Source organism: Perca flavescens, chromosome 5 (genome assembly GCF_004354835.1).
Source record: "Perca flavescens isolate YP-PL-M2 chromosome 5, PFLA_1.0, whole genome shotgun sequence".
Classification (NCBI taxonomy): Eukaryota; Metazoa; Chordata; class Actinopteri; order Perciformes; family Percidae; genus Perca; species Perca flavescens.
This window is the reverse complement of record NC_041335.1, coordinates 23793706-23818669: the sequence shown is the minus strand read 5'-3', so window position 1 is coordinate 23818669 and position 24964 is coordinate 23793706. Positions and strand designations below refer to the sequence as shown.

At 41.7% G+C, this 24964-nt stretch overlaps 1 protein-coding gene across 2 annotated transcripts in view; it reads right to left on the bottom strand.

Annotated features, from left to right (window-relative positions):
- Positions 1 to 24964, bottom strand: part of sema6a (sema domain, transmembrane domain (TM), and cytoplasmic domain, (semaphorin) 6A) — a 105963-nt gene that overhangs the window by 33987 nt on the left and 47012 nt on the right. For both annotated transcript variants that reach the window (XM_028577548.1, XM_028577549.1), the window contains exons 2-9: positions 24198 to 24378; positions 23241 to 23358; positions 11640 to 11700; positions 10281 to 10343; positions 9510 to 9611; positions 2173 to 2263; positions 713 to 832; positions 120 to 208 (exon numbers count right to left, since the gene is read on the bottom strand). In XM_028577548.1, the coding sequence (XP_028433349.1) occupies positions 120 to 208; positions 713 to 832; positions 2173 to 2263; positions 9510 to 9611; positions 10281 to 10343; positions 11640 to 11700; positions 23241 to 23358; positions 24198 to 24297 (744 nt within the window). In that variant the 5' untranslated portion in view covers positions 24298 to 24378. The remainder of the gene's footprint in view (positions 1 to 119; positions 209 to 712; positions 833 to 2172; positions 2264 to 9509; positions 9612 to 10280; positions 10344 to 11639; positions 11701 to 23240; positions 23359 to 24197; positions 24379 to 24964) is intronic.

Below are 24964 nucleotides of genomic sequence, written 5' to 3'. Positions count from 1 at the left end.
TATGTGATACCATATCCCATATCCTGTTAGTTTCCTCAGGCACTTCCCAATTCTCCCAGTAAATAGGAAGCCACCTCTGATTACAGTTCAAAGAATAGCAGAATAGGGCCCATGCTTACCTTTCCCATTGTGTTGTACTCCATAGCAATTTCCCGAAAGAAGAAGTAGATGAAGTCCCCGTAATCGACAGCCTGGACAAAGTAGGGCTCTGTAGGAGGAAAAAAAACTATGAGTCAAAGTGACGTTTTTACTGTGACAAAACAGTTCTGACACCATATTTCACAGTAAACAGCCGGAATATCTGTCATATTATGCAGAAAAGCACCGACTGTGAGCCTTGAGTGCCTCAATCTATCATCTATCATATCAGCAAAAAAATTTGCATGCAAGGGACGAGGGATCTCTCTATTTAGTGTTGACAGGTTGGACTTGTGCTTGTTTTTCCCCAGGGCAGAGCAATTTCCTGGCTACATCAACTCTATCAGGGCAGGTTGGCGAAATGACTGTGTGAAACAGAGCGTGCAGCATTAGCATACAGTAAGTGCTCCTGCTCTTCATACCTAGACTCATACACAGAGGCACACATAAACACATCATAAATCACAAACACATGGTCAAGCATGCATTACAAAACACAAGTTTGTTTTCTAACTTGTCAGTCAGCATGGTGCTTTCCAACCTCAGAAACTTTGTTTTTGTGTCCCCCACTCACCTTTCAGCCATTTGGAGTCATGTTTGACAGTGCGCAGAGTCGGGCTGTCTCCAAGGCTACGATAGATGACCGCATCGATCGCTAGAAAGTCTGTTACAGTGGCTGAGTACAGCTTGCCATCTGGCGAGGGAACACAGAGACGGAAAGAGCAATCAGAGGAAAAAAGTGAAGATGGAGACGGCAGAAGAATGAACAGAGAATAAAGGAGAGCCATAAAGGAAGAGAAAAAGGTGAAGAGAGTAAAGTTCAGTCAAAAGAAAAACACATAAAGCCACTAAGAGATGCATGCTCTCTCTGGCTGGACACACAAACGCGTTTCAGATGGCTCAGACCTGCAAAATGAATGAATCACTCAAACCGAAGAGACTACAAACAAGACGGTAAACACACTTAACCAGGTTGCACATTTGTAATTGCTCAAACACACTTCAAAAGCACCAACAAACACTAAAGCCCTGCATTCACATATACATTCTTAGAGTCCCACAGAAACACACACTTACACGCACATACTTACACACACATGCTCCACAAACACAAACCACCACCAGCATGACCTCAGCCTGCCTTGGCTATAACCACAGTGGAAACTCAAACTACATAATTGAAAGGATAGCAGTCAGAGGAACCCTCTTGATTACTCAGTGCTTCCAGCTCCTTCCAAGCAGCTCTGCTCCACATTAACTGGTCAAGCTAGGCGTTTATGCTCCTCATTGGCTTAAAACAGGCAGGGACAGCTCATCAATACTGCCATAAATTGGTTCACAGCAAATACGAATGGGGACTGAATGTCTTTAGCAGCCTTTGGAAGAATCTCACCCTTCCAACGGAAAGCTGACTCATTCTGGTCCCATCAGTTTGTGACTTATTTTTAATCTTGTGAATTTTGAAAGAAAGTGAACGAGAGACAAAGTGGACGGCAGAAAAGTGCAATAAAAGTGAGAGAAAGATGATTCTGTTTTTGCTGTTACCACAGAACTATTGATGTGTTTCCAAAGGGCTCTATAAAGCAGCGAAGTCCTGACGCAGAGTGTCAGGAATTGTGGCCTCAAAGTTGATGATTTACTCAAGTGCATGTAGCAGAGATTGGCTTTCATTCTTCACATGTTGTCAGAGTATTGCCATTAGAATAAACCGCAGGGTATCATGAACAATTTAAATACAACCGCAACTAATCCTCTTGCTCAAATAGACTCAACTTTCCCATCTAGCTCAAACATATTCCAATGTTTAATAAATGAAGATAGGAGAAAATTAGGATTCATGTTTTTGCCTTATGGCAGTCAGTGAGTACTATCACACATAGTTAACCTATTTTCACCTCATGGAAACTTTTTTGTGAGTTTCTCTCATGTTAAGCCACAAGAAAGGAATTGAAAATGATGATGAACGTAATCAAGTACTTTAAATACAGATAAGTACATTGTTAATTTGACATATACAGATGCATTTCATCTTACCAGCAAAGAGGGCAACATTGGCGTGCTTGGCGTCATATGGGCAACGTGCCATCCCACTGATATCCTCTCCCACAGCCTCTAGGGTGTCCATCTAGGGTCACAAAGGAGGTGAAAGGTCAACAACGGGTCAGACAATGTAGAGTTGTCAAACAAAACAATGAACTTGAAATACAACTAAGGCAGGAAATGTTGGTTCCCAGTTGGAGGAAAAGAACTAGAGGAAAATGAGAAATAAGCTAAAATGTCAAAATGACAATCTGAAGGCAATGGTAAAAAAAAAAAACTGCGTTAAACTGGAGAAATGTGGTGAGTCATAATAAAATAGTCCCAAAAAGCTGTGCCCAGCCCAGGAGTGTGTCCATCTAACTCTGACCTAAACTGATGTCCTGTGGATGCCACTTTAGTGTTGTTCTGAGCGCTGTCAAAGCAGCCCATCTGGGGGTATCTGGAAACCTGTCTTGGAGGGAGATTTACAAAAACTGACATTTTCCACAGCAACATGTTCCACAGCATGGGTGGATGTGGTTTGCTTCACCCTGCCATCCTTTATCCTTCAACTGTACTGGTGTTAACGCTGAGTTTTAACAACCCTCAAGACAGATCTTTAACCATACTGCTGGGCTTTCCTCTGCCCTGATTTTTAAAGTTTGTGCTTTTGCTGTGAAGAGGAAATAAATGAGCAGAGTAAAAATGGGTTGAGGCCCTGAGCGGGGAACGTGATAATTTTTTTACTAAACCACAATCGTTTTTAAATAGTATATCATACATTAGTCATATATTGTGCAGCCTCAACTTTGTCTTGTGTTCAGAGCTTTTCCTTGGGCAAGACTTGTTCCCTGATTTGGTATATTTCAGGAGAGATCCAAGTTTTAAATCGGCACCTAGACAAAGTAAAATATGTATTTTCTTAGCACTGGGAGTGTACTGCAGTTTATCCAAACTTACAGCTAATTTCAGTCACTCAGTAGTCCCATTTCCATTAGCTATTTTGACCATTGTTTAAGAAGCACTACTGGTATAGTTTATGGCTTAGTGGGATGATCTCTGTGAATTGAAATTTAAACAAGATATTCTTGTTTTGCGCCCAGTTCGGTTGCAGTGCGATTGGCAGGGCATGGCGGAGGATCAGATGTGGGTGAAAGGTCACTATCATTACATCATGGGTTGGCTTGTGTTCCCTAGCACGCCTTAGGACACTTTCTTACCCCGGTTAAAGACGGGAGATGCACACAAACACACACACAAGGGGAAGAAAAGCCATAGCCTACTGCACTGGCCAGAGGCTGAGGTCATGCAACATTACTGAATACATTGTTTGCCACTGGAGTTCACAATACATAGTCATTTTTCTTCTCTATCTCTGTTTCTATCTCTCTTACTCTACTTCCTTACTTCCTCACTTTTTCCCTCTCTCTTGACAAAGAGGAACGTAGCTTGCCAAGGCTGAAAACTGCTTATGCCGCCCTTTCTGGTCTCTAAACAGGTCATTTTGTTTTCTATTCCTGTCTCGGTGGAAACGGTTATCATCTGCCCACTAAAAAGGTCACACACACTCCGGCGCAATGCTGGAAAAGCCTGCCAGAGAAATTGTTGAGGCTGATTTGGCAGAGAAAATTACAAGTGACCTTTTACAACAAACACAGAACCACCAGCAGCAGCAGCACATTTCTTGATTTCTCATTCCTTCTGTTTCTTCAGAAAATATAGGAGGATGATATATGAAGGCATACTGGTTTGAAGATATTTATTGTTATTAGATAGGGGAGACTGTAATTATAGATTAGGTTGAGTTAATCATAAGGAACGTGAGTGGCTGAAGGTCAGGTGCATCCACTGAATCACAGCGTCTGGGTGTACAGAGCAACAGGGCAACTCAGTTAAGCATGAAACGTCAGCAGCTTCTGTGTCAGCTACCTAACACAAACAGTCCCCCCTCTTCTGACACATCACAAACACACACTCACATATCTCTCACGCCACAGCAGATACCCCCACCCCGCCAGCTCCTCAGTTGATTTCACCGAGGCAGTGACCTCTGTCTACAAGGCTGGGCTGGCTGTCACTGATCTATTCCTGCCTTTTGAACAGAGGAAGACTGCAGATAAACGTACAAATCCAGTCTTCTGTCAAGTTGGCATGAGCCAAACAGCAGCCGAGCGCTCACTTGCATGCTGTTAGCCTTGTCCAAAGCAACATCCAATATTTTGAAAATGGGCAATAGCAATCCATAAAACTGCCATACTGAACCACAACATTGCCGTGAAGAAATTTGATGTTTAATCAGCCAGGTGGATTTTTTTTTTACCTTGTCAACTCCACTCGCGTCAAAAAAGAAAGAAGTACTTCAGCTTTGTAGAAGCACAATTCAAATTAATAGGAAGAGAACAGTAGAGCTGTCATACTCCGTCAGCGCTGTCTTAACAACACAATATTCTGTAGGGATCTACTGTAGCTTAGCAGACAAATGTACAGTAACCTTGGCTTGGGGTGCAATGTATCTAGATGAATTAATTACTACAACAGCTCAATGGTGTTTTCCATAGGCTGTATGCTAATTAATTAGACAAACACAATGTAGATCCAAAACATGCCCATCAGGAGTGTTATAATTGGTTCAGCATCGGCTTCAGCACTCAGGGTGAGGGACACATTCTGCTTCTGTGTCTCTGTTGTTTTCATGAAGACTCTTTTATGGGCTTTATTTATCGTTGCTGAGGGATTTGTGAAATCTTACTGAGGACAAACCTAGGGTAAACTGAGCCAGTGTCCCACTTATTAACTGTTTGCTTGGAAGTGTTTCCTTGTTTTGTTTTTTATAGAAAAGCATTTCGTTACGCAAAACTAATTTCTGTGATGGCAGCAATTCTAAAATAACCCTAGTGGTTTACCTGGTTCATGAATATGTCCTAATTGTTGGTGTCAGAAAAAGCAGCCACAGACAGATTAATCATAATAAAGTAGAAAAATTAATATTAAAAAATATTTTTTTACACACATACATTTTCAGATAGGTGTCCAACAGTTTGCAGCTGAGTTGAATCCCCCCGACATTTTTTTGTATGCAATCCATATTTCCAACTGCACAACCATCTCTAGGTCAAGTGCACAAGTTCACACCTGGGCCAGGAGCGGCTGTGTAAACTAAACAAGGACACATCTCCCTAGGAGATTAATAGTCATGGCCCATTTCTCTGCAACCTGTTTCTGAGCCCTGGGAGGATGAACCCATTCCCTGGCCACCTTTTACACGAGAGCACGAAACTGGAGTCTTTGCAGCTGTTGAATGAAATGTGTTATTTTAACCAACAGAGGAAGAACCTCATTTATCTAACCCTTCAACTTCTAAAATGATGGATCTTTTAGAACGAGAATTGTGAACAAACATTGCACAAATATGACATTAATTTGATTAATTATGTGTCCTGACTGACTACACTGTATGATATTGCCTTTCTTTGTAATAAACATTGTGTCAATCTTCTGGAAAAGCTGTAGTACAGAAAGGCATGTGTGGTTTTCACCCTGTTGCTTACAATAAATCCCTCTGTGTGCATTAATCGTATTTCAAATGCAAAGACTTGGCACAGATGAAATTTCCCAGTACACCTCGGTCCACCAGTATCAAGTCGAGGAGGCATCACCTGGGACCCACTGCCTCCAAGCCTCCCTACTGATTCCCCCCCGCTTCACCCGGCAACAGGCGATGAAACTGACTCTAGTCATATATCAGCCCAGCTGGATGGGGTGTTTATTATTACAACACAGCAAGGGAGTGACAGAGGGAGAAAGCAACAGAGGGAAAGATGGCGGAGTGGTGGGAGCAATGGAGGGGGAGAGGAATTAAGCTGGCAGGGGAGGAGGAGAGAGGGGGAAGAAGGGAGGGAGGATGAATAGAAGAAGAGAGGGAGTTGGGTGCTGTGTGTGCAGTGTCCAGGGAGAGAACTGTGCCATGGCTGCCAAGGTGTCTGCCTGTGTGTTTTTTTCTGTATGCATTTGTGTATATGTGCATGTGTTTGTGTTGATACCGTGGTACCAACACAAGGTGACGGGCGGATAACGAGATGAAGCTAATGAAGAGAGAACATTGGTAGATTTGTAAAAAAAAAAAAAGAATCAGACAGAGGTAAAAATAAAGAGGTAACTAGGCAGGAAAGGTGTTAGAACAGAAGGCAGCATGGGGTGTTGCTGGTTTGGGCGGGAGCCCTCCCTGCCCCCTCTGTCTCCCTCCACCTCTGCTCCCTCCCCTTCCCTCCCCCTCGCCCTTGCAGCGTTGTTGATTAATGTGGGATGAGGCTGGCCCCGAAACAGAAGCTCTTTTCAGGGCTGTCACACTGGGGAGATGGAGAGGCAAACTGTGGCCAAGGTGGATTTAGCCACAAACACACTTTTGACCAGGCAGAGTGGATGAGCCCAGCACGCCATCAAACGCCTGGTTTCTGCCCAGAGAGGCTGCCAGCCTGCCAGCAGTACAATGTGTCTGTGTGTGTCTGATGATTTGTAAAATGTGTGTGTTGTATGTTTGCCTGTTTGCACAGTTGTCAGTGTTTGTATGGGTGCATGCACACTTCTGTTTTCTTTCCTTACACATGTGCCCAGGCATTTGTATGTGCATTTGTGTGGAAGTGTGCAGAGGTCATTTTGACAGTACAACAGTTTAAATGCCGTCATATCATAGTCATGGCATATTGATTAAATTATTTCCAGATTAAAATGGCATCTTATTCACCTAAAATAGTTACAGTGTAGTCAGTGGAATTATTTTTTACGGTATACAGCAATTGCAAGCACATTGAACTAACTCACTAAAATACACAAGGGCTAATTGGACTGAGGAAATTCAAAACATGGAAAAATACTTATATACTTATACGTAATACTATACAGTTAAATTTCATTGCATTGTTATGGACAGATGTGTTACTTGTCACAAAATGACAATCTTTTTCTTAAAGGAACACGCCGACTTATTGGGAATTTATCTTATTCACCGTAACCCCCAGAGTTAGACAAGTCCATACATACCCTTCTCATCTCCGTGCGTGCTGTAATGCTGTCTGACGGCTCCAGCGGCATCAGGCCAGCACAGAACATGCAGGTGAATGGTTCCAGCAATCCTACTGCTCCGAATAAGTGACAAAATAACGCTAACATGTTCCTATTTACATGTTGTGATTTATAGAGTCATAGCGTGTACAAATAACAACGTAACATGAGATACAGCCGTCTTCTAACTGTAAACAAACCGGGAACTATATTCTCAGGCGGAAGAATATAGTACTTGGGCGGAGTGATATGCTCGCAGCAAGCCTGTCTGAGAATATAGTTCCTGGTTTGTTTACTGTTAGAAGACGGCTGTGTCTCATGTTACGTTGTTATTTGTACACGCTGTTACTCTATAAATCACAACATGTAAATAGGAACATGTTGGTGTTATTTTGTCACTTTTGTCACAATTCGGAGCAGTAGGCTAGATGGAACCAGTTACCTGCAGGATCTGTGCTGGGCTAAGCTAATGCTGGAACCGTCAGACAGCGTTACAGCACGCACGGAGATGAGAAGGGTATGTATGGACTTGTCTTACTCTGGGGGTTACGGTGAATAAGCTAATGTCCCAATAAGTTGGTTAAGTTGTTCCTTTAACAAACATTCCTCATTTATTTTGAGATAGCATTAACATCGCCCATGATGTGCAACGATTTCGGTACAGTATGCATTGATTTTTAAGTTTGCACAGGCAAGCGTGCGTGTGTGTATGCATGGCTATTTTACCAAGCCTTGCTGTGTTTTACAACACTTCCCATTAACTCTACCAGACTAGCAGAACTATCAGTACAGTAACAGCTAAAACACAAACCTTGAGACCATAACTGAGGGGCTATAAAAGCTAACCACGTCTGATAAATGCGACATGAGACATAAATTCCACTTTCCTTGCAGGAGAAGTCAGTGAATTGAAAGATGTCCACTCTGTGTGCTTAGCATGCCGAACCACAAAGGCAACGGAGCGGAGGTGTCTTGTTTGTCTGGTAAACAGATCTAGTGAACCAAAGCAGGAGAGCTTTCCCCACAGGCCACCTAGATAACATCTCTGTGTGCTGTGACCATCACATCCTTACAAACCAAACAATAACAGCCTTCAGGACAGAACCTCTGCAGAGAATTTCTGTTTTCTTACTCCGTCTGATCGTTTTTTCTTGGCTGTACGGTGATATGTGATTCCTCTTGATGACAGCTCATAGTTACTGAACAACGTGACCCCTCTGGATACTTGAATGAAATGACAATGATGTTGAAACCATATTTCCTGCACTTTTGTTAGTTTTGAGCACACTTCAGGCCTTAAGGTTTGATAGAAATTTTCCAATTAAACTAAGCAATTTTTTTGCAGTGGCATGTTTTGCTGTCCTAACACTAGGTCAGCCCAGCTGCTACAGATTGCAGAAGTATTTAAAATTGTCTCGGGAATGACCTAAGATTTACATACTGTAATGTAATGCTGCTCACACGCATCAGAAAATGTTAAATTTATGTCTCTAGGGAAGGAACATTTTTTGGATTTTCAGCAGCAGTTTGAAGACAGCCCATCTGCTTTTTTATGTTTGTCTTCCTGTCTGCCTGTATGTCAATCTTTGTTTTCTCTCCATGTCTCTCTCTTCTTGACATTATTATTATCTATTTTGTCCATCAAGTCAATCTTGACATCTACCTGCTCTCTTTGTTGACCCAATGTCATTAAACTGCATCTTCTTCTTCAACATGGTTTTGCTTTTCCTGAAGGCATCTTGAAACTATCCCAGACTTGCCTGCATGAATATGGGGAGGCAGGCATCTGTTTACAGGGGAAGGTTGTATCGGATTTTAGGACCGCACCTTCAGTTTGTGTGTGTGTGAATTTGAGTGTGTATGCAAGAACGTAGGTAGTTAGGTTTCTCTGCTTCTAAATCGAGTGTGTCAAAGTACACCTGGAGATAAAGACATTAAAGAGAGTTGTGAAAGTCATCCATCTATGTCCATCGCTTCATAGCTCAACCACCCCCCCTAAACATACGCATGGTTGGGGTTGCATGTGAAAAAAGTGTGTGTATGAGTGTGTGACGGAGGGAAAAGTAAAATGAGATGCAGAAGAGAGAGAGAATAGGAGTTTTAAGAGACTATACGCGCACAGGATCCATGACGAATGCCTATCATTGAGATCAAAAAAGGGCGCAGAGCACCAAAAAGCTGTTTTTATATCTGAGCATGTGTGTATATATATATATATATATATATATATATATATATATATATGTGTGTGTGTGTGTGTGTGTGTGTGTGTGTGTGTGTGTGTGGATCCCTACCTTGTAGGTTCGACAGCAGGGGTTGAAAGCATTTGTTCCACAAACAAACAAGGTGTCATCATTTTGCTGCAGGAGGACTTTAATGAAATTGTGACACTCATCCTTCAGGGAGTGCAGGCCGGTAGAGACAGAAAGAGAAAGAAGAAAGGAAGTTCATGGTGACATTAGTGTCTTTTATAACACTATAACACTTTCACACTGAAAGTAACAAGAGGCTCTTTCTTTTCTTTCTTTCGTTTGAAGTACATCATGTAGTGCTCTACAGGCAAGTGAGAGGCACGTGTAACAAACATCAAGCATATAATCATGAAATGTAGCATTTCCTCATGGTACATTACAAGGACGTGTTTACATTTCAATGTACCTTTCAAGAACAATTATGAAATCATTATTGATTTTTCACAGTTTTGTTAGAACTGAAAATAGAATTATATTGCTATTTGATATAAAGATTCTGTGATTCTAAAGTTGTGATAGCAGAATGTTATATGAACTGCAGGGAGTGTGTTATTTAACCTGCAGGGTCTCTCTGTGCATGTGTGTGTGTGTGTGTGTGTGTGTGTGTGTGTGTGTGTGTGTGTGTGTGTGTGTGTGTGTGTGACTGTGAGAAATTACATCAGTTACAGCTCGTCTGCATTGTATAATGTGTGATTCGTTAAGAAGTGTCTTGTGAAGAATAAGGTGACATTTGTTCTATAAATGAAGATGAAGTAAGAGTGAAAGCAAAGAGATTGCAGTGTTTGTGTGTTTGAGTGTGTGCTTTTTCTCTACCTTATGTTTCCCTTTCATTCTGCAAGTGTCCACATCTGCCTGTTTGGACTTCCATGTCAATTTCTGAAGAAAAAGATGGAAGTAAAGAAGAGAATGAGAAAAGGAGAGGTATAGAGTCACAAAGCAAAAAAACACTATAGAGCTCAATAACCAATCTATACTGTGATCAATTATCATCATCTGAGATTCTCTGTCATCAATTCCCCTAATGAGGCACCTGCTCTGAGGTGAACTTTATTCTAAGCACTGATTGGAGATCAGTTTACCTCCTTGAACTTCTAATTCTCTGCCAGGAAATACGATACTGACCCCGGATCAGAACAGATCTGTCCAAGGACAGATCCCGCCTCAGACCTGAGAGCTCATTTCTGTGGATTGATAGGCTGGCCATCCTTGTGCACACACACACACACAAACACACACACACACACACACACACACACACACACTGCCTTGGCCTGCAGGTCAACGCTAGCCAATCCCTGTCAGTCGACTACAAACATACAAACGTACATGGCCTCTTTCATTGTCACACACACTTATCAGTCAATTCCCCCCCTTCCGTGGCCTGAGGGTCAGCGCTGATCTGATGGTTCAGACCGCCGTGTACAAGTCCTGTAGTACAACATGTTTGGAGCTCGGCCACTGATTAAAGACCCTCAGTCATCAATCTATCCGCACGTCGCCCATCGGCCTTTCATCTGCAGCCTGCTCTCATTAAGACCCACTCGCCGGGCTTTGACATTGAAGTGGATGAGGTGGAGGGATGGCGGGTTGTTGTATACACAAGAATGGCCTTGTTTGAATTCTGTTTGCATGCATTATGTTAAGGGCAAATGATGCCAGCGAGGAGTGGTTGGAATGAAATGGAGAGTGGGTTATTACAGCCGAGGGCCTATGTAAATATAAGGTGCTTTTTGAATAATCAGAAATAAAAAATAATGGGATCTTCTTCCTTTCTGCATCCATCTTGTCTTTCTTGCCCTTCTGCAATTCATCTCATTTGTCCCTTCATCCTTCTTGTTTTCCTGCCTGCTCCACCTCCCCTCCTCTCTCACTTCCTCTGCTGGCCTCTCAGCTTCCGTTACACACCCATCAGACCTTCCACTGTCCTACTGATGAGCGTGGATGACGCAGGCGGTTTACTAGCTGATTGATTGGATAATCTGCTTAACAGGGTCAGTATGGCGAGCACGGCAGACTCACACCAATGAGTAAGACGACTGACAGGCACCCGCATACACCCGTGTGCACACACAAACACACAGTGGCACTCAGAGCCAGGTTATTAGGGGTTACGTTGTCAATCACAGCACGCTGAGAACAACACGTCCACAAAGAGACAGATGTCTCACTCACCTTACTGAATAAGATCTCGTCACTGTTGGCAGTGTCTGTGTCCACCGTGTATATGTGATCCCTGCGAGCAAGTGAGGGAGGGCGAGAGACAGAGGGAGAAAGAGATTGGTAGAGGGAGAGAGAGAGAGAGAGAGAGATGAGAAGATAAGAGTCAGACAGCCACAGACAGTCAAAAATTCAACAACCAATACACCCATTTCGTTTCTTCCCTCTGTTTTCCCCCTGCAGGCAGCAAACAACGTCAGAAAAGGGGCTTTGTATAAACTTTGTTCAAACTTCAAAAAATGACAATAAACAAAAGGAGGCCAGAGCTATTTGCTCTGTCAGACAGAAACAGTCAACAAAGGTTTAGAGCGCTGTGGCGCAGGCCCGGGAACAAAAGCCTCTTTGTCCCAGAGAAAGGTCTTGAAGGGGGGTGAGTGAGGAGGGGAAGGTTGAGACGGGAGGTGCCAAGTCACTCAGAGCTGTTCAGGTCAATTAAGCATAGTGTTTGAGCCACAGGAAATCTATACTAACACTCATTATAGCTCAGACAAGACGACTTGTGTGTGCTGGCCTGGAAATATACAGACTTCTCCTGTATTACGCAGTCCTGCTATATAGGCCCCAGCAGGGCATATGGAAGGCATAAAACCCACAAGGGTTAACTACATCTCAGACAGGCGTGTAGCTACACCTACTTACCGTGGAGAATTAGGGTGCAGACAGGGAGAGGGAGGGAGAGGGAGGGTACGGTTGGGAGGAGGGGTAGAAGGTGTGAGCGGAAGAGAGACAGAAAAACAGAGGGATTTACCACATTTTAGGAGAGAACCAAAGGTGACCATGCCAAACAATGTAGCTGCTTTAATTTGTTGGAGATTAGCAGTTGAACGTGTTTTTAATCAAAATGTGTAACAGTGGCATCGTCAAGACTCACAGCTTAATTACGTTCCAGCTCCCCAACCTGCGCTCAGCCAGTCAGCCTGCCTTGCTCTCTCATTAACTAAATCTAATAAAGTCTTTGGAGGAACAGGCATCTTGAAATGAATCCACTTATATCGCTTTCCTGGGGGCCACCGCCATCTCCTAAAGGATAAAAATGCAGTCTACTGTACATTATCAGCCACAACGCTTAAATTGAATAATTAATCTTTGAGAGCAGTTGAAATTAACAGCACTGCTTTCTAGGTGGTAGAGGACACATTTCCGGTGAGGCCTCGGGTGAAATCTCTATCAGAGAAATATTTCCTTTGTTTTCTGTTACTTCTTTCCATGACTACACTGAAATTAAAGTCTGTCAAAATTATATCACATTGCACAACTCTTCTACAGTACATTATGCGTAATTCCCCTTACAAAACGTTTTTGGCTATCTTCCCTTCATCAGGGTGGTATACAGTCCATTGATCAGTTATGTGACTTATAAATCACTATAAGTATACAAAACATTAATCATACTTTATTTTTTTTACAAATTCTACTTTAAGATGATACAGAAACCTACAACAGATAAATGACCAATAATTTAATATTGCAATCATCTTTTCTGAATATTCTTATGCAAATACAATCTTCTAACTTAATCCATAAATGGCTGAAAGGTTGAATAGTTATTTTTAAATACAAAGCACTGAATTCTGATTTCCTTCAATGTCAGTAATTTAAAGCGCAGTTTATTTGAAGACATCTTCTTTTTTGAAATCCATTGAAATTAAAATCATTTTCATGTAATATTCAGCCATGAAAGGAGAAAAAGGAAAGCAGGAGGTCATCTTTAGGTCACTGCAACGCATGCCATGTCCGTCATAGATTCAAGTACAGTACACTAAATGCCAGATGCTGAAAAACTGAACATTTCAGGCTGAAACCGCAAACTGTGCAGCAAAATGTTTTTCATTAAGGGTTTCTTGCAGCACTACAATTTCACTACTCTGGCTAATTGATCTGGATTGAATTTCCAGGGTTCCTGAATGGCCCCTCTGTGTTTTAGTGTTTCTTTCACCTTGCTGCCAGGGTAACAGATACATATCATGTGGCTGCAGTAAATTTGATTATTACAATTGCAACTGTAATTTGTCAAAGATAAAAAAAAAAAAATTCTCAACATCACATTTAAGAGAGAGAAAAATAAACATTTAAATAGAAATAAAAGATGGGTGATAATGGTGATAAATGACATCACTATAATGTTCAGCTATGTCTCCAGGTCATTGAGTTGTTAATTGAACTTCATTTATATCTTTTTATTAAAATTCAAACTTTATATTAAAAAAGACAAAACTAAATCAAAAGCTATTAAATCGGAGGATTACTTGGCGGATTTAGTGTAATCCTGTGGGTTATTTCACTGCCTGCAATTTTAAAACAGCTCATGAGTAATCTGTAAAAGACTGCTGTATAATTTTTGACAGTAACCTTCCCAGCTATGCTCCCTGTCTTGTGCCTTTCTTGTCGTGGTGCTGACAGCATCTTTGAGGGCTAAGGCCTTCCAGCCGCAGGGTTTTTGGTTCCAGCTGAGATTAGAGTGAGCCAAGCGATGAGGCGTCCCTCAAACATCCTGACTAGAGATGGAGAAGAACAATGGAGTGGCTGTGTCTGTGTCAACACCAGCTCTCTAAACACACACATGTGCAAGAAGACCCCCACCCCTTAACCCCCTCCTTTTACCCGAACATGCTCATAGAAACACACACACATGCACCCTTTTCACCAATGCACCTGAACTCATATTACAACATATATTCCTCCCCTCTGGTCATCTAAATAACTTCACCGTGAAAAAGAAAGGACAGAAAGCAAAGGCAGGGTCTTCAAGGGACTACATTGGTTGTATGTTGTTAGCTACAATTTGACTATAGTTAACATTATTGCAGACCAACTGTTGTTTTAATATTGATTTACTATCTTCCAGGCAGCCAGTGGTTTCGTTTATTTAATAACCTATGAAAATCCACTTGCGGAGAGTTGAAACCTGCTTGAAATATATGAGCCAAAATTTCATAGACTTTATTTCCTGGCAAAGTTACATTGTTGTCACGAGGTATGATTGTTTTACCAAAAAAGCTTTGCATCCACAAACTATAAATAATAATTATTACTGGATAATGAAACCACTGATTAATCTGCCAATCATTTTCTTGATTAATTGTTTAATCATTTGGTTTATATGATGTAAAAAAAACAACTAGTGATGAAACCAAAAGATATTCAACCTACAATCACATTAGAGGAGCTGCTAATTGTTTGGCTTTTTTTTTTTACCTAAAAAATACCTGAAACGATATATCAATTATTAAAATAGTTGCCTAATAATTGACTAATGCAGCTCTGCAAGGGAAAAAGGACATGACAAAGAATAACCAAACATACTGGCGATGATGGAAAAAGTTAAATTTAGTTTCTTGTCTTAAAAAGGTTGCTGGTAAACTCTTAAATCTTGAAGGTTGAAGCACCAACAGGGTTATAAAATATATAGTATAATTATATATAACAATTATATATACCAGAAACCTAGTGTGGTCCTACAAAGTATAGCCCACTTTCAACTTAGTGATAACAGATATCAAAATTTCATCTTTTTAGCTTTTGAAAATATATTTCTTTATGAAAACCTGAAAATGGATTCTACTGACCTAGTAGCCTAAAGCCGAGGTCACATTTTAAGACAGTTCTTGCCCGCTGAGAACAGTTCAGACTAAACAACTGGCCTAGCCTATGTAAAAGCTGCCGCCCTGTTAGGGCAAAACTGTGGCAAAGAGTAATGATACAACCTTATTCTATTATGCAACAGCCAGTTTCCATTTGCACTGAGCAGTTCAGTGTGAATATGAAAATAGGTGTTCTATTGTTTATTGTTTCCCAGAGTAGAATCACTTCATACATTTACATTTCACTAGTAAAATTATTTATGAGAGTGAAAAATGTTGTATGAGTGTTCCTCCACTTAATTTATAGTTAATATAATAGTTTACTTTGTATGTGAACTTACCCAGGCATTTTAGATCAGGTAAATTCCTTTGAATACAGTTTTGTTATAATTCATGAAGTGCAGGACAAGATGGGTTACGCATACTCTCTGAAGTATGTGAGTAAAAATAGTTGTGAATTCCAGTTCATTTACAGTATTCTTTTCATCTTCACCACGAGTTGAACTGCCTCAAACTGTTGCCTCAGTAACTGTCACATGTCACGGTTAATCTTGAGCCACCCACACCAGATGTTTCAGACTGGGTCCAACAAAATTATTAAGAATTATCAGTGGGCTTATGTTTGTAGTCTTGAACCCATTAAAACTACATCACAATTAATAAAGGCGTTTTGGAAGTCTGACACTGGCCATCCCTGTGTGGTTTTAAAGCCTGCATTTCTTTATATCTTGTCAAAATGGCACAATTAAAAGAATGCTAAATTAGCTGTTAGCAGTTTACAATGTACCCATAGACGTTCAAACAACTAACCGGATTACTTTGATACTGAAAAAGACTTAAAGATGTAATGATTTTTCAGGCAAGTTCTGGAGTTCTCAAATTTACAGTAGGAATTTGTCTGGTGTGACTGCTTTTGGTTGGTGTACAAGCTACTTCACTTACTGAAATCCACCCAAAGATGTTTTGCTGCATGTTATTCTCTCTCCCATTATTTCCTCACTCTCAACCGTAAACTATGAATCAAACACGCTCTCAGAATAGCACAGTGCTTTTACACAAACCGAAGGGTCTACTGTTTTGTGATTGTGCTATGAAAATCGAAACAACGTGAGATTCTGAGGAAAACAAAATGACAGAAGCCTTTGACAACCAATGAGTGCAGAACATTGGCCGTCAATGTGAATTAGTTGGCGGGGGCTTTGCATTTACCGAAAATCAGCGACAAAAATGTGTGAGTAGGGCGGAAGGTATGCAAATATCCTCTCAGACACAAATATAGATTCACTGTAAAAGGATGGGTACAGACAGAGAGAAAGAGCTGAATGATCAAGGCAAGACAGTAGACCAAGAGCGCGGTGGTGGCAACAGGGTGAGATTGAGTGGCAAAGAGGGTCTCCGTCAGACATTTAGCCATGCATAGCCATGAGAACACAGAGGCTTTGTGTGGAAGAATGTCGTTTTCATAACAGCGCATTTCTTCTGGGGTGACGGCGAGCCAGCTTGGTCCATCTGCTGGGCCTTTGTCAAAATATCTTGCACTCCTTTAGCAGAAAAGAGAGGAACATGATTAGCATGCACCCCGCACCTTTTGCCACCACCCCTCTTTCCGCAAACTAAATGCCTGCACGTCCACCCTCCTCTCTACCTCCCACCCTTTTCTTTCTCATCACCCTCTTCACCCATATTCCTCACTCTTCATAACTGGATCATGGGTGGTAGAGGAGGGTCCATTGTACATTGTTTTGGCTTTCACTGGTTCAAATCCTCTTCACAAAGTGAATGGGAGGGAACCGGGGGAGCCAGCAGGCACCTTTGGGCTGTGAAGGGAGTTGTTGAGGTCCTAAATGGACTAAGGGCACTGAGAGGCCCTCAGTGATGTGGTGGCATGAAATACAACAAGCCAGAGTTCACTTAACCCCAAGCTGAGGCAGGTTGTTCTTTTGGAAGGTTGAAGTTCTCAGTATGGTTTTCTATATTCTGTCCACATCTGCTTTTGTGAGTGTGTGTATGTGTGTGATTTTGTGTGGCTGGGTCAGTAGGGTGAGGGGCATGTTTTGAGCTTTCACACTTAGCGCAGTTAGGCAGGCATGCATACTAACTGCATAAAATATGTGGTTTTTTTTTTAACATTTATTGATTGAAATGTAATCTCCATTTTTTTTGGAGCTAACAGTAAGTAAGGGAATTAGTAATCCATGCTCTTAAATTCGTAATATATGCTTTTAAGTAACTTAATTTGTGCGAATGAATTAGTTATGTGCACACCAACTAACAGAACATGCCCTTAAGTAATATTCCTGACATTTTAACATATGGTAAAAGTATGTTTCTAATCCACATATTTCAATATTTCAATTAGATTGACAGTTTTTACTCTGTATTTTCCACTGAATACACAGTGTTATATGTTCACCTGATAGTAGCCAAACCTAGCCAGTAATGCTGAAACTAAATAACATTGTAGCACTGCAGCTGTATAAAAACAAGTCTTAAGGGTATATGGACTAATCAATGGAATAGCCTAATAATGTTGATATAAAGGAAAGAAGTCAGCCACAACAACCTGTAACATCCTGCTGTTACAATAACTTGACACTAATACGAGAACATGAATTACTATTGCCAGGCTCTGTATGTTTTTTCTGGATGAATTGCTAAAGATGTTAAAACCTTTGGAGAAAGAAAGTATTTTACATAATTTCAGAGTTACGTTTTCAACCAAAACTTGTTCCAACTTTTTAATTCAGGTGATTATGATTACTAGAGCTGCAAGCTTTGTTTCAGAGTGTTGACGTGGCTGGATGTCGCCAGGGCTGCGATGAGAGGGAGAGGAGGCAACCGTGTAATCCCAGTCATTAGTGGGTTTTAACAGGATTTGGTGGAGCTACAATAATGGAGACTCTAGTGGCCTCCACTGCGAGTCCCAAAGAGACCCAACAGGGAAGAACTGTGGCCACAGAGGCACAGCTGTTCCAGAGGACTCAACTGAGAGAAGCTAATCTGGATTTTTGGTTCCTCTACTCTCACACTGATCTGATCTTTCCCTCTGTCTCTCACTGTACAACCCCCCCCCCCCCCTCCACACACACACACACACACACACACACACACACACACACACACACACACACATTCTGGTTCCCATGCTTCCCAGCCTCATAGAGGGGTGTAAACAGAGTGTGGTTGGTGTTACCATGGTGAAAGCCGACAGAGGGCCGGGAATGGCAACTATGCTCTGCATGTGGAGAGACCTTGGGCATGCTCGCTAGGGAGGACAGGCTATACTGTAACACATTCACTCACTCACACACACACACACACACACACACACACACACACTCATCACACACACATACACACACACACACACACACACACAAATATGTATGGAGTGTCTGTCTTATTCTGTGCTTGTCTCTTCTCCTCATGTCCTCACACATTCTCAAAGGAAAATTCTAGTTTCACCCAACCTGGGTTTTCATCATTTCTATCCGTAACGATAATACTGTAGAACACTAGATTGCTGAGATCTTGGAACTAGGTGACAATGCACAAAATAAGTCAAATGAGACGAAAGATTATAAACCAAACCATCTGTTGTAAATATCCATCATAGTCTACAGACCGACTTCTTCGTTCACCTTTTAACTACCATACTTGCCATAGATGTGCACACTCACAGTTTTTGTTGGTGATGGGTGAGTATTACCGATATTTTGAGTGCATTCACCTTCAGATTTACCTCCAAAAAAGGGATTTAGATAATCTGACGAAACTGTTGGCTTGTTTACAACCTGTCTGACTAATCGACTTTTGCCCGGTCAAACTTTATGTAGCCTATATGCAGCTGTGTCCCCAGATCTCAATAATTACTTTGGTGAGAACAGTGTTAGGCTATATAATGGAAATGATGGCTTAAACTAAATACACCTTTAACCAAAACTTGATTGTAACCTTAATCTTAAACATGTTGAAATGCTCTATTCTTCTCTATTCTCTTCAGCTTAGGTACCTTTGCAGAGATGATACTTTATTTATGTACTCAATAAGTCACCCATGTACATTATTGGGCAAATTCCTTGCCTTGTTGCTAGAGTTTTGACCTCTTCAGTTGATGGAATTCTTGCAAAAAAGTCCACACTCTAAAAGTCTAAAACTCAAAGTAGTTCTCACAACGTCCAGGAAAACACACACACACACACACACACACACACACACACACACACACACACACACACACACACACACACACACACACAATAAATATGAAATGTGTGAAATGAAATGGCTTGCAATGGCTACAGCTGTACACACACACACCCATATATTCATGCACACACCATGGCACACACTCACGTACACAGAGATGTTTTCGGAGATCAGAATGATAAATCTCCCATTGCACTGTGATGAATTCCCCCTGAATGCTGTACATAGTGTATCCAGACCATGAAATATGGACTGCTAGGATAGGGATCCTCCAGCGTCCATCTCTCACTGCATCAAGAACAGTTATTGCTTTTACTGAACGTGACTCGGCTGCTAAACTCAGACGACAGCGGACACACATAAAGCACTGAGCTTGTACATGAAGAAGTTTTTATGTTCATTACCCATACTTTAATATACATCATGTCTCCGTTTATCATGAATAATGTACAGCTGATTGCTACCATAAAAATGTATGAAACAGCAGCTGCACATAAGACGACTTGGTACAAGGTCAAATCTCACGTTCATCAATCCCTTCACAAACAAACCCCTCTTGCTATGATTCATAACTTTTTTCTCTTTGTGTGCAACTGTATTTGGGACTTGTTATGCATCCCTCTTTCTAAGCGCATATACTGTATTTGATGTGAAGTAAAATAAATCAACACTATACTCAGTCCAATGCCTCTTTTTTTTAAAAAGAGGCTTTTTGATAGCCTGCATATGAAAAGAAGCTATCTGATATATTATCAGGCAGTACCGTTCCTCTGGATTATGCACCTGATGGAAACTGAGTCATGGAATAAGATTCACAATATTAAGGGACTAAACTATTCATGTACTGAATTCATAATCAACTTCCAATATATGAGTCTAAGAGGGCTAATGATATTTTACACATATTGGAAAAGCCATGACCTCATCAACTGATGCCAATCTTTTCAATAACTGCCCACATATAATGGTTGAACACAGGACTGCAAAAGAGCATCTGGTTCCACCAAATCACTACATTTCATTCAAGGCTCAAACCAGAGGATGAATTATCAATCACTGCATCTTGTTGCTGAGTTCCTCCATTGCCAAAGACTTGCTTCTTTCCCTCTATGGATTAAGCCACTTTTGTCTATTTACAATTTCATCATTTGCTATGTTTGTATGCATCTCACAGCTTAAAAATCGTGTGATTTTATTGCCTGTGCCAAAACAGGAGCCAAAAGGATTTAATACACTGAGCAGCCATTCAAAAAAACAGCCTGAATCAGTGTTGAGCTTTGGACTGCGTTCACAGTAGCCATCTGCAAGCTGCTGCACACCAAGAACTGAGGCCCACTGGTCTAGAGGCATGATGGCAAAGCTGTGTGATGCTGGCCCTAGAATAAACAAGTCATTTGACTGGACAACCATCATAAAAGCAACTATTGATGTTGCCTATTTTTTTTCCCTGCAGCATTGTTCGTTGTTTCGTAGCTCAAGACTTGCTGGGTTGACTGCTGGCTCGCTTTCACATTGATTTCTGAAGTGGTGATTGTCTCCACTGTTTGCCTTAAACAGTTTGTCATTCAACTTTTACTTTATTGATATCCTGTTAGTGACGATGGATCTTTGTGCACTGGCCGTCATTTGTGTGTCCATGTTATTGAATCTCTGTGTCAGGATCAATGGCGGTCATCCGACTCGGTCTAATCTGAGGCAGCCATTCCAATTATTCAGGGGTCACATATTTGGGCCATGTGTCAGAATTCCTGTCTGCTTTAAGCAAGTATGCAAGTGTGGGACTGACGCAGCAGGTGACCTCACATAAGCACACACAAACACATGCACAACTCACTGCAGACACAATCACAGTCTGTACACCAACAGGCACACCAACACTTTTGCCATCCCAAAAGTACCTCCATGTGCACACATACGGCCACATATCACACTCAAGAAATAATTTTTAAATCCATGCGGCAACTGGTCGGCATACCAAGCTGGACAACACACACCCACTCTCTCTCTCTCACTTACACACACACACCACACACTTTGACAAACACACCCCTCCAATAAACCCTCTGTCTCATTTCCCTCCCCTACGCCTCAGGCCCCGACACCCCATGTGGAGCAGGTGGGAGACAGGCAGACCAAAGTCTCTGGCGTCTCACACACACACACACACACACACACACACACACACACACACACACACACACACACGGTTTCCTTTTCCACTCTTCACACACCTCCTCTTAATGACCACAGATATGTTAAAAAGCTATGCCACTTAAAGCAGCAGCCTCGCTCCGCCACTTAATTTGACATGCTTGGGAGGAAAACAAAGAAAGACCCCTATTGTGGCTTTTAACAGTATCCAATCAAGCCTGCCAGTCAATTAGCCATGGACGGCACAGAACAAACAGATAAGGATCCATTTTATTAAGACAGTTTCAATGCGGTTGTAACGTTATACTGCATATTCAAGACTGCATTGAAGGTAAAACCTGCCTGTTGATGCTTTGGACATGAATGTTTTTACAGATCGGTCACTTTGCCATGAGGTAAAGCAACATGAACATTTCTAAAATAATAATGACAGGAGGGAAGACAAAATCAATATCGGTTTACTCCATGTCTCCAGATGGTGTAATTGAGCTATATTATCTCTGAAAGATGAGTCACACAAAATTAAAGATGTGCAGGGGGAAAACACATTGACGGATAGACAGAAAGCAATAAAGGCAGGTGACAGGCAAGGGAAAAAAACAGCCAGACTGAGAAACAAAGAGTTTTTCAGAATCGATTTGCGAGGGCAACTATGCTGCCAACAAATAAAGAGTCAAAACTTCTGTATTAGTCCTGTATTACTGTTCGACAACGCAGAATATGTATTAAGGATGTCTAGATGGTGCATTTAGACCCTAAATGTGGATTATATCAAGTAGTTTTTTCTTTGAAAGCATTAGTGTTTAATTCATCAGTGGTTTTAATGTGAAATCTTACAGAAATTACAAGTCCTCTGTGTACGTGAGTATGTGCCATGGTGTGTGTGTGTGTGTGTGTGTGTGTGTGTGTGTGTGTGTGTGTGTGTGTGTGTGTGTGTGTTTGTGTGTGTGAGTGAGTGAATGTGTCTTGTTTAACTATATTCGTGGGGTCCAAAAACCGGGAGTCCAGTATACTTGTGGGGTCCCGACAGCTTTGTGGGGCCAAAATGCTGGACCCCACAACTTTAAAGGGCTGTTTGAGGGTTAAGAATTGGTTTTAGGATTATGGATATAATTAGGTTATGGTTAGGGTTAGGGTAAGGGTTAAGGTTAGGCATTTAGTTGTGATGGGTAAGGGGCTAGGGAATGCATTATGTCAATGACGGGTCCCCACAAAGATAGTGCCACAAACCTGTGTGTGTGTGTGTGTGTGTGTGTGTGTGTGTGTGTGTGTGTGTGTGTGTGTGTGTGTGTGCGTGTGTGTGTGTGTGTGTGTGTTTGTGTTTGTGTGAGTTTGTACATCTGCCTGTGTGTACAACAAGTCTGCAGGGACTTTATATGAGGTAAATGGGGTTTCGGCAGACAGCAAGCAAAATAGAAAACAACATAGTGTATGTATGTTTAAACATGATCACATGTTCACAATACTAAACTGCCAACAATTGATGAGAATCATTCATAGCTGTCATTTTAATCAGCATCTGTAGTATGAGAGTGGATGATGGAGGATTCAATAATCCTGGTGGAACCAAACGTTTTTGGCCCAATTTAATTAATCATAAACTATATTCACCCACCTGGCAGCGATGTATAACGTCTTGTTCATGATCATGATGAGCTGGATGTCCAGTTTGTGCCGCTGCGTGTTGTTCCTGCCAGGTTTGTGGCCTACAAACACTGGATACTGTTTTGTGTCTGCAAGGAGAGGACGAAAATGAATCCTTGCGTGTGTTACATTTATATCACCAGTAATCGTAATAACAACACTTTGTCAAAATGTCTCATGGGTTGTAGGTCAAATGTGTCTTAGCTGGATGAGAATACGCCACCACAGTTGCTGGCTGAGCTCCTCCTGTGGCCATACGTTGCAGGCCAAAACTGTGCTGCACTGTACCATGCAATCATTCTATTGTTAGTGGCTTTGGATGAAAGCGCTTGGTTTGAACAACCATTCTGATCGAGGAGCAGGTCTATGTGAGGCTAGCTGGCTTCCCTCTCAGCTCTCCTGGCCAGCAGTGTTAGGTACAGCATTAGGCCAAGAGAGAGAAGGACAAGGCAGGACAGAGGGAGAAACAGATAGAAACAGCGGAAACAATGACCGTATATTTGTAGCCTGCAACAGCGTTTACACTATCACACACAGCATTAGAAGCCCAACAGAAAAATAGCGGATTATCCTTTGATGTGGGGTGGGCTCCGTTTCAAATGTTGCTTTAAGTCCTTCATTTTATTGTGTGTAGAGGGCCTATCCTTGGGTGGCAAATTACACTCCATGCTTCCGAAATACATTCATGTAGGGGGATGTGGGGGTTGCAGAGGAAGCAAGGGTTGAGAGGGATGTGAAGGAGCAAAAGGATAGAACAAGTGAGAGAGATACCAATGAGGGGGATTTGTAAAGAGGAATATCAAGAGGAGAGGAAAAAGAGTGCAGGGAGAGAGCAAAGGAGGACTTGTAATGAGAGGAGGGACAGTGTGCAAGAAGAAAGAAAGAAAGAAAGAAAGAAAGAAAGAAAGAAAGAAAAAGATATACTTACAGTTGCCGTGTGAGATGCTAATAGGCTCGCTGTCTTCGGGGAAGCCCGCCCCGGCTATTTGCAGTAGCGTGAAGTAGAGTAACAAGGCCTCTGACCTCATGATCGCACCAACACTACTGCTGCTGCTGCTGCTGCTGCTGCTGCTGCTGCTGCTGGTCCTCTGCTACAGATTTACTTCAGCCTGCACAGAGGACGAGAAGGAGGAGATAGAGAGGGATGAAGGAAAAAAGATGGGGGAAGGCATGAAGAAAAAAAGACAGAAAAAAAACGAAGTTTGTTAAACAAATCTGTTTTCACCTGACTGCCTCCTCAATTACTTTCCCTCTGCGGTTTCTGCATGTCTTTGTATGAAACAAAGAAACACAGAAGCCGGGGGGAGCGAGGAGGGGAAGAAAAAGAAAGGAGTTAGCCAAACAAATTCAAGTCCACCTGAATTAGCTGTTTGTGCATTTTGCACGGCATGTTGCAATCTGTCAGAGATATATTTATTTGTGGATTTTCGATGACTCAAGTGAGCTGCGTTGCAAGCAAAACAAAATTAATTGGATTAGGGTGGTAATATGCATCATATATCGAAGTCAGACAGAGAAGATCTCTCTTCCTCTCTCTCCCTGTGTGTGACAGGGTCTTAGTGAAGTGGGAGAGCTCTTGTTGAGATTAGCCTGCTATAAAGTATCAGCAGTACCTGGAGATGGGGCTGGATGATGTGGCAAGTACCTAATTTCCCACTTGTCAGTCTCCTACAAGGATAGCAATCCCACATCCTA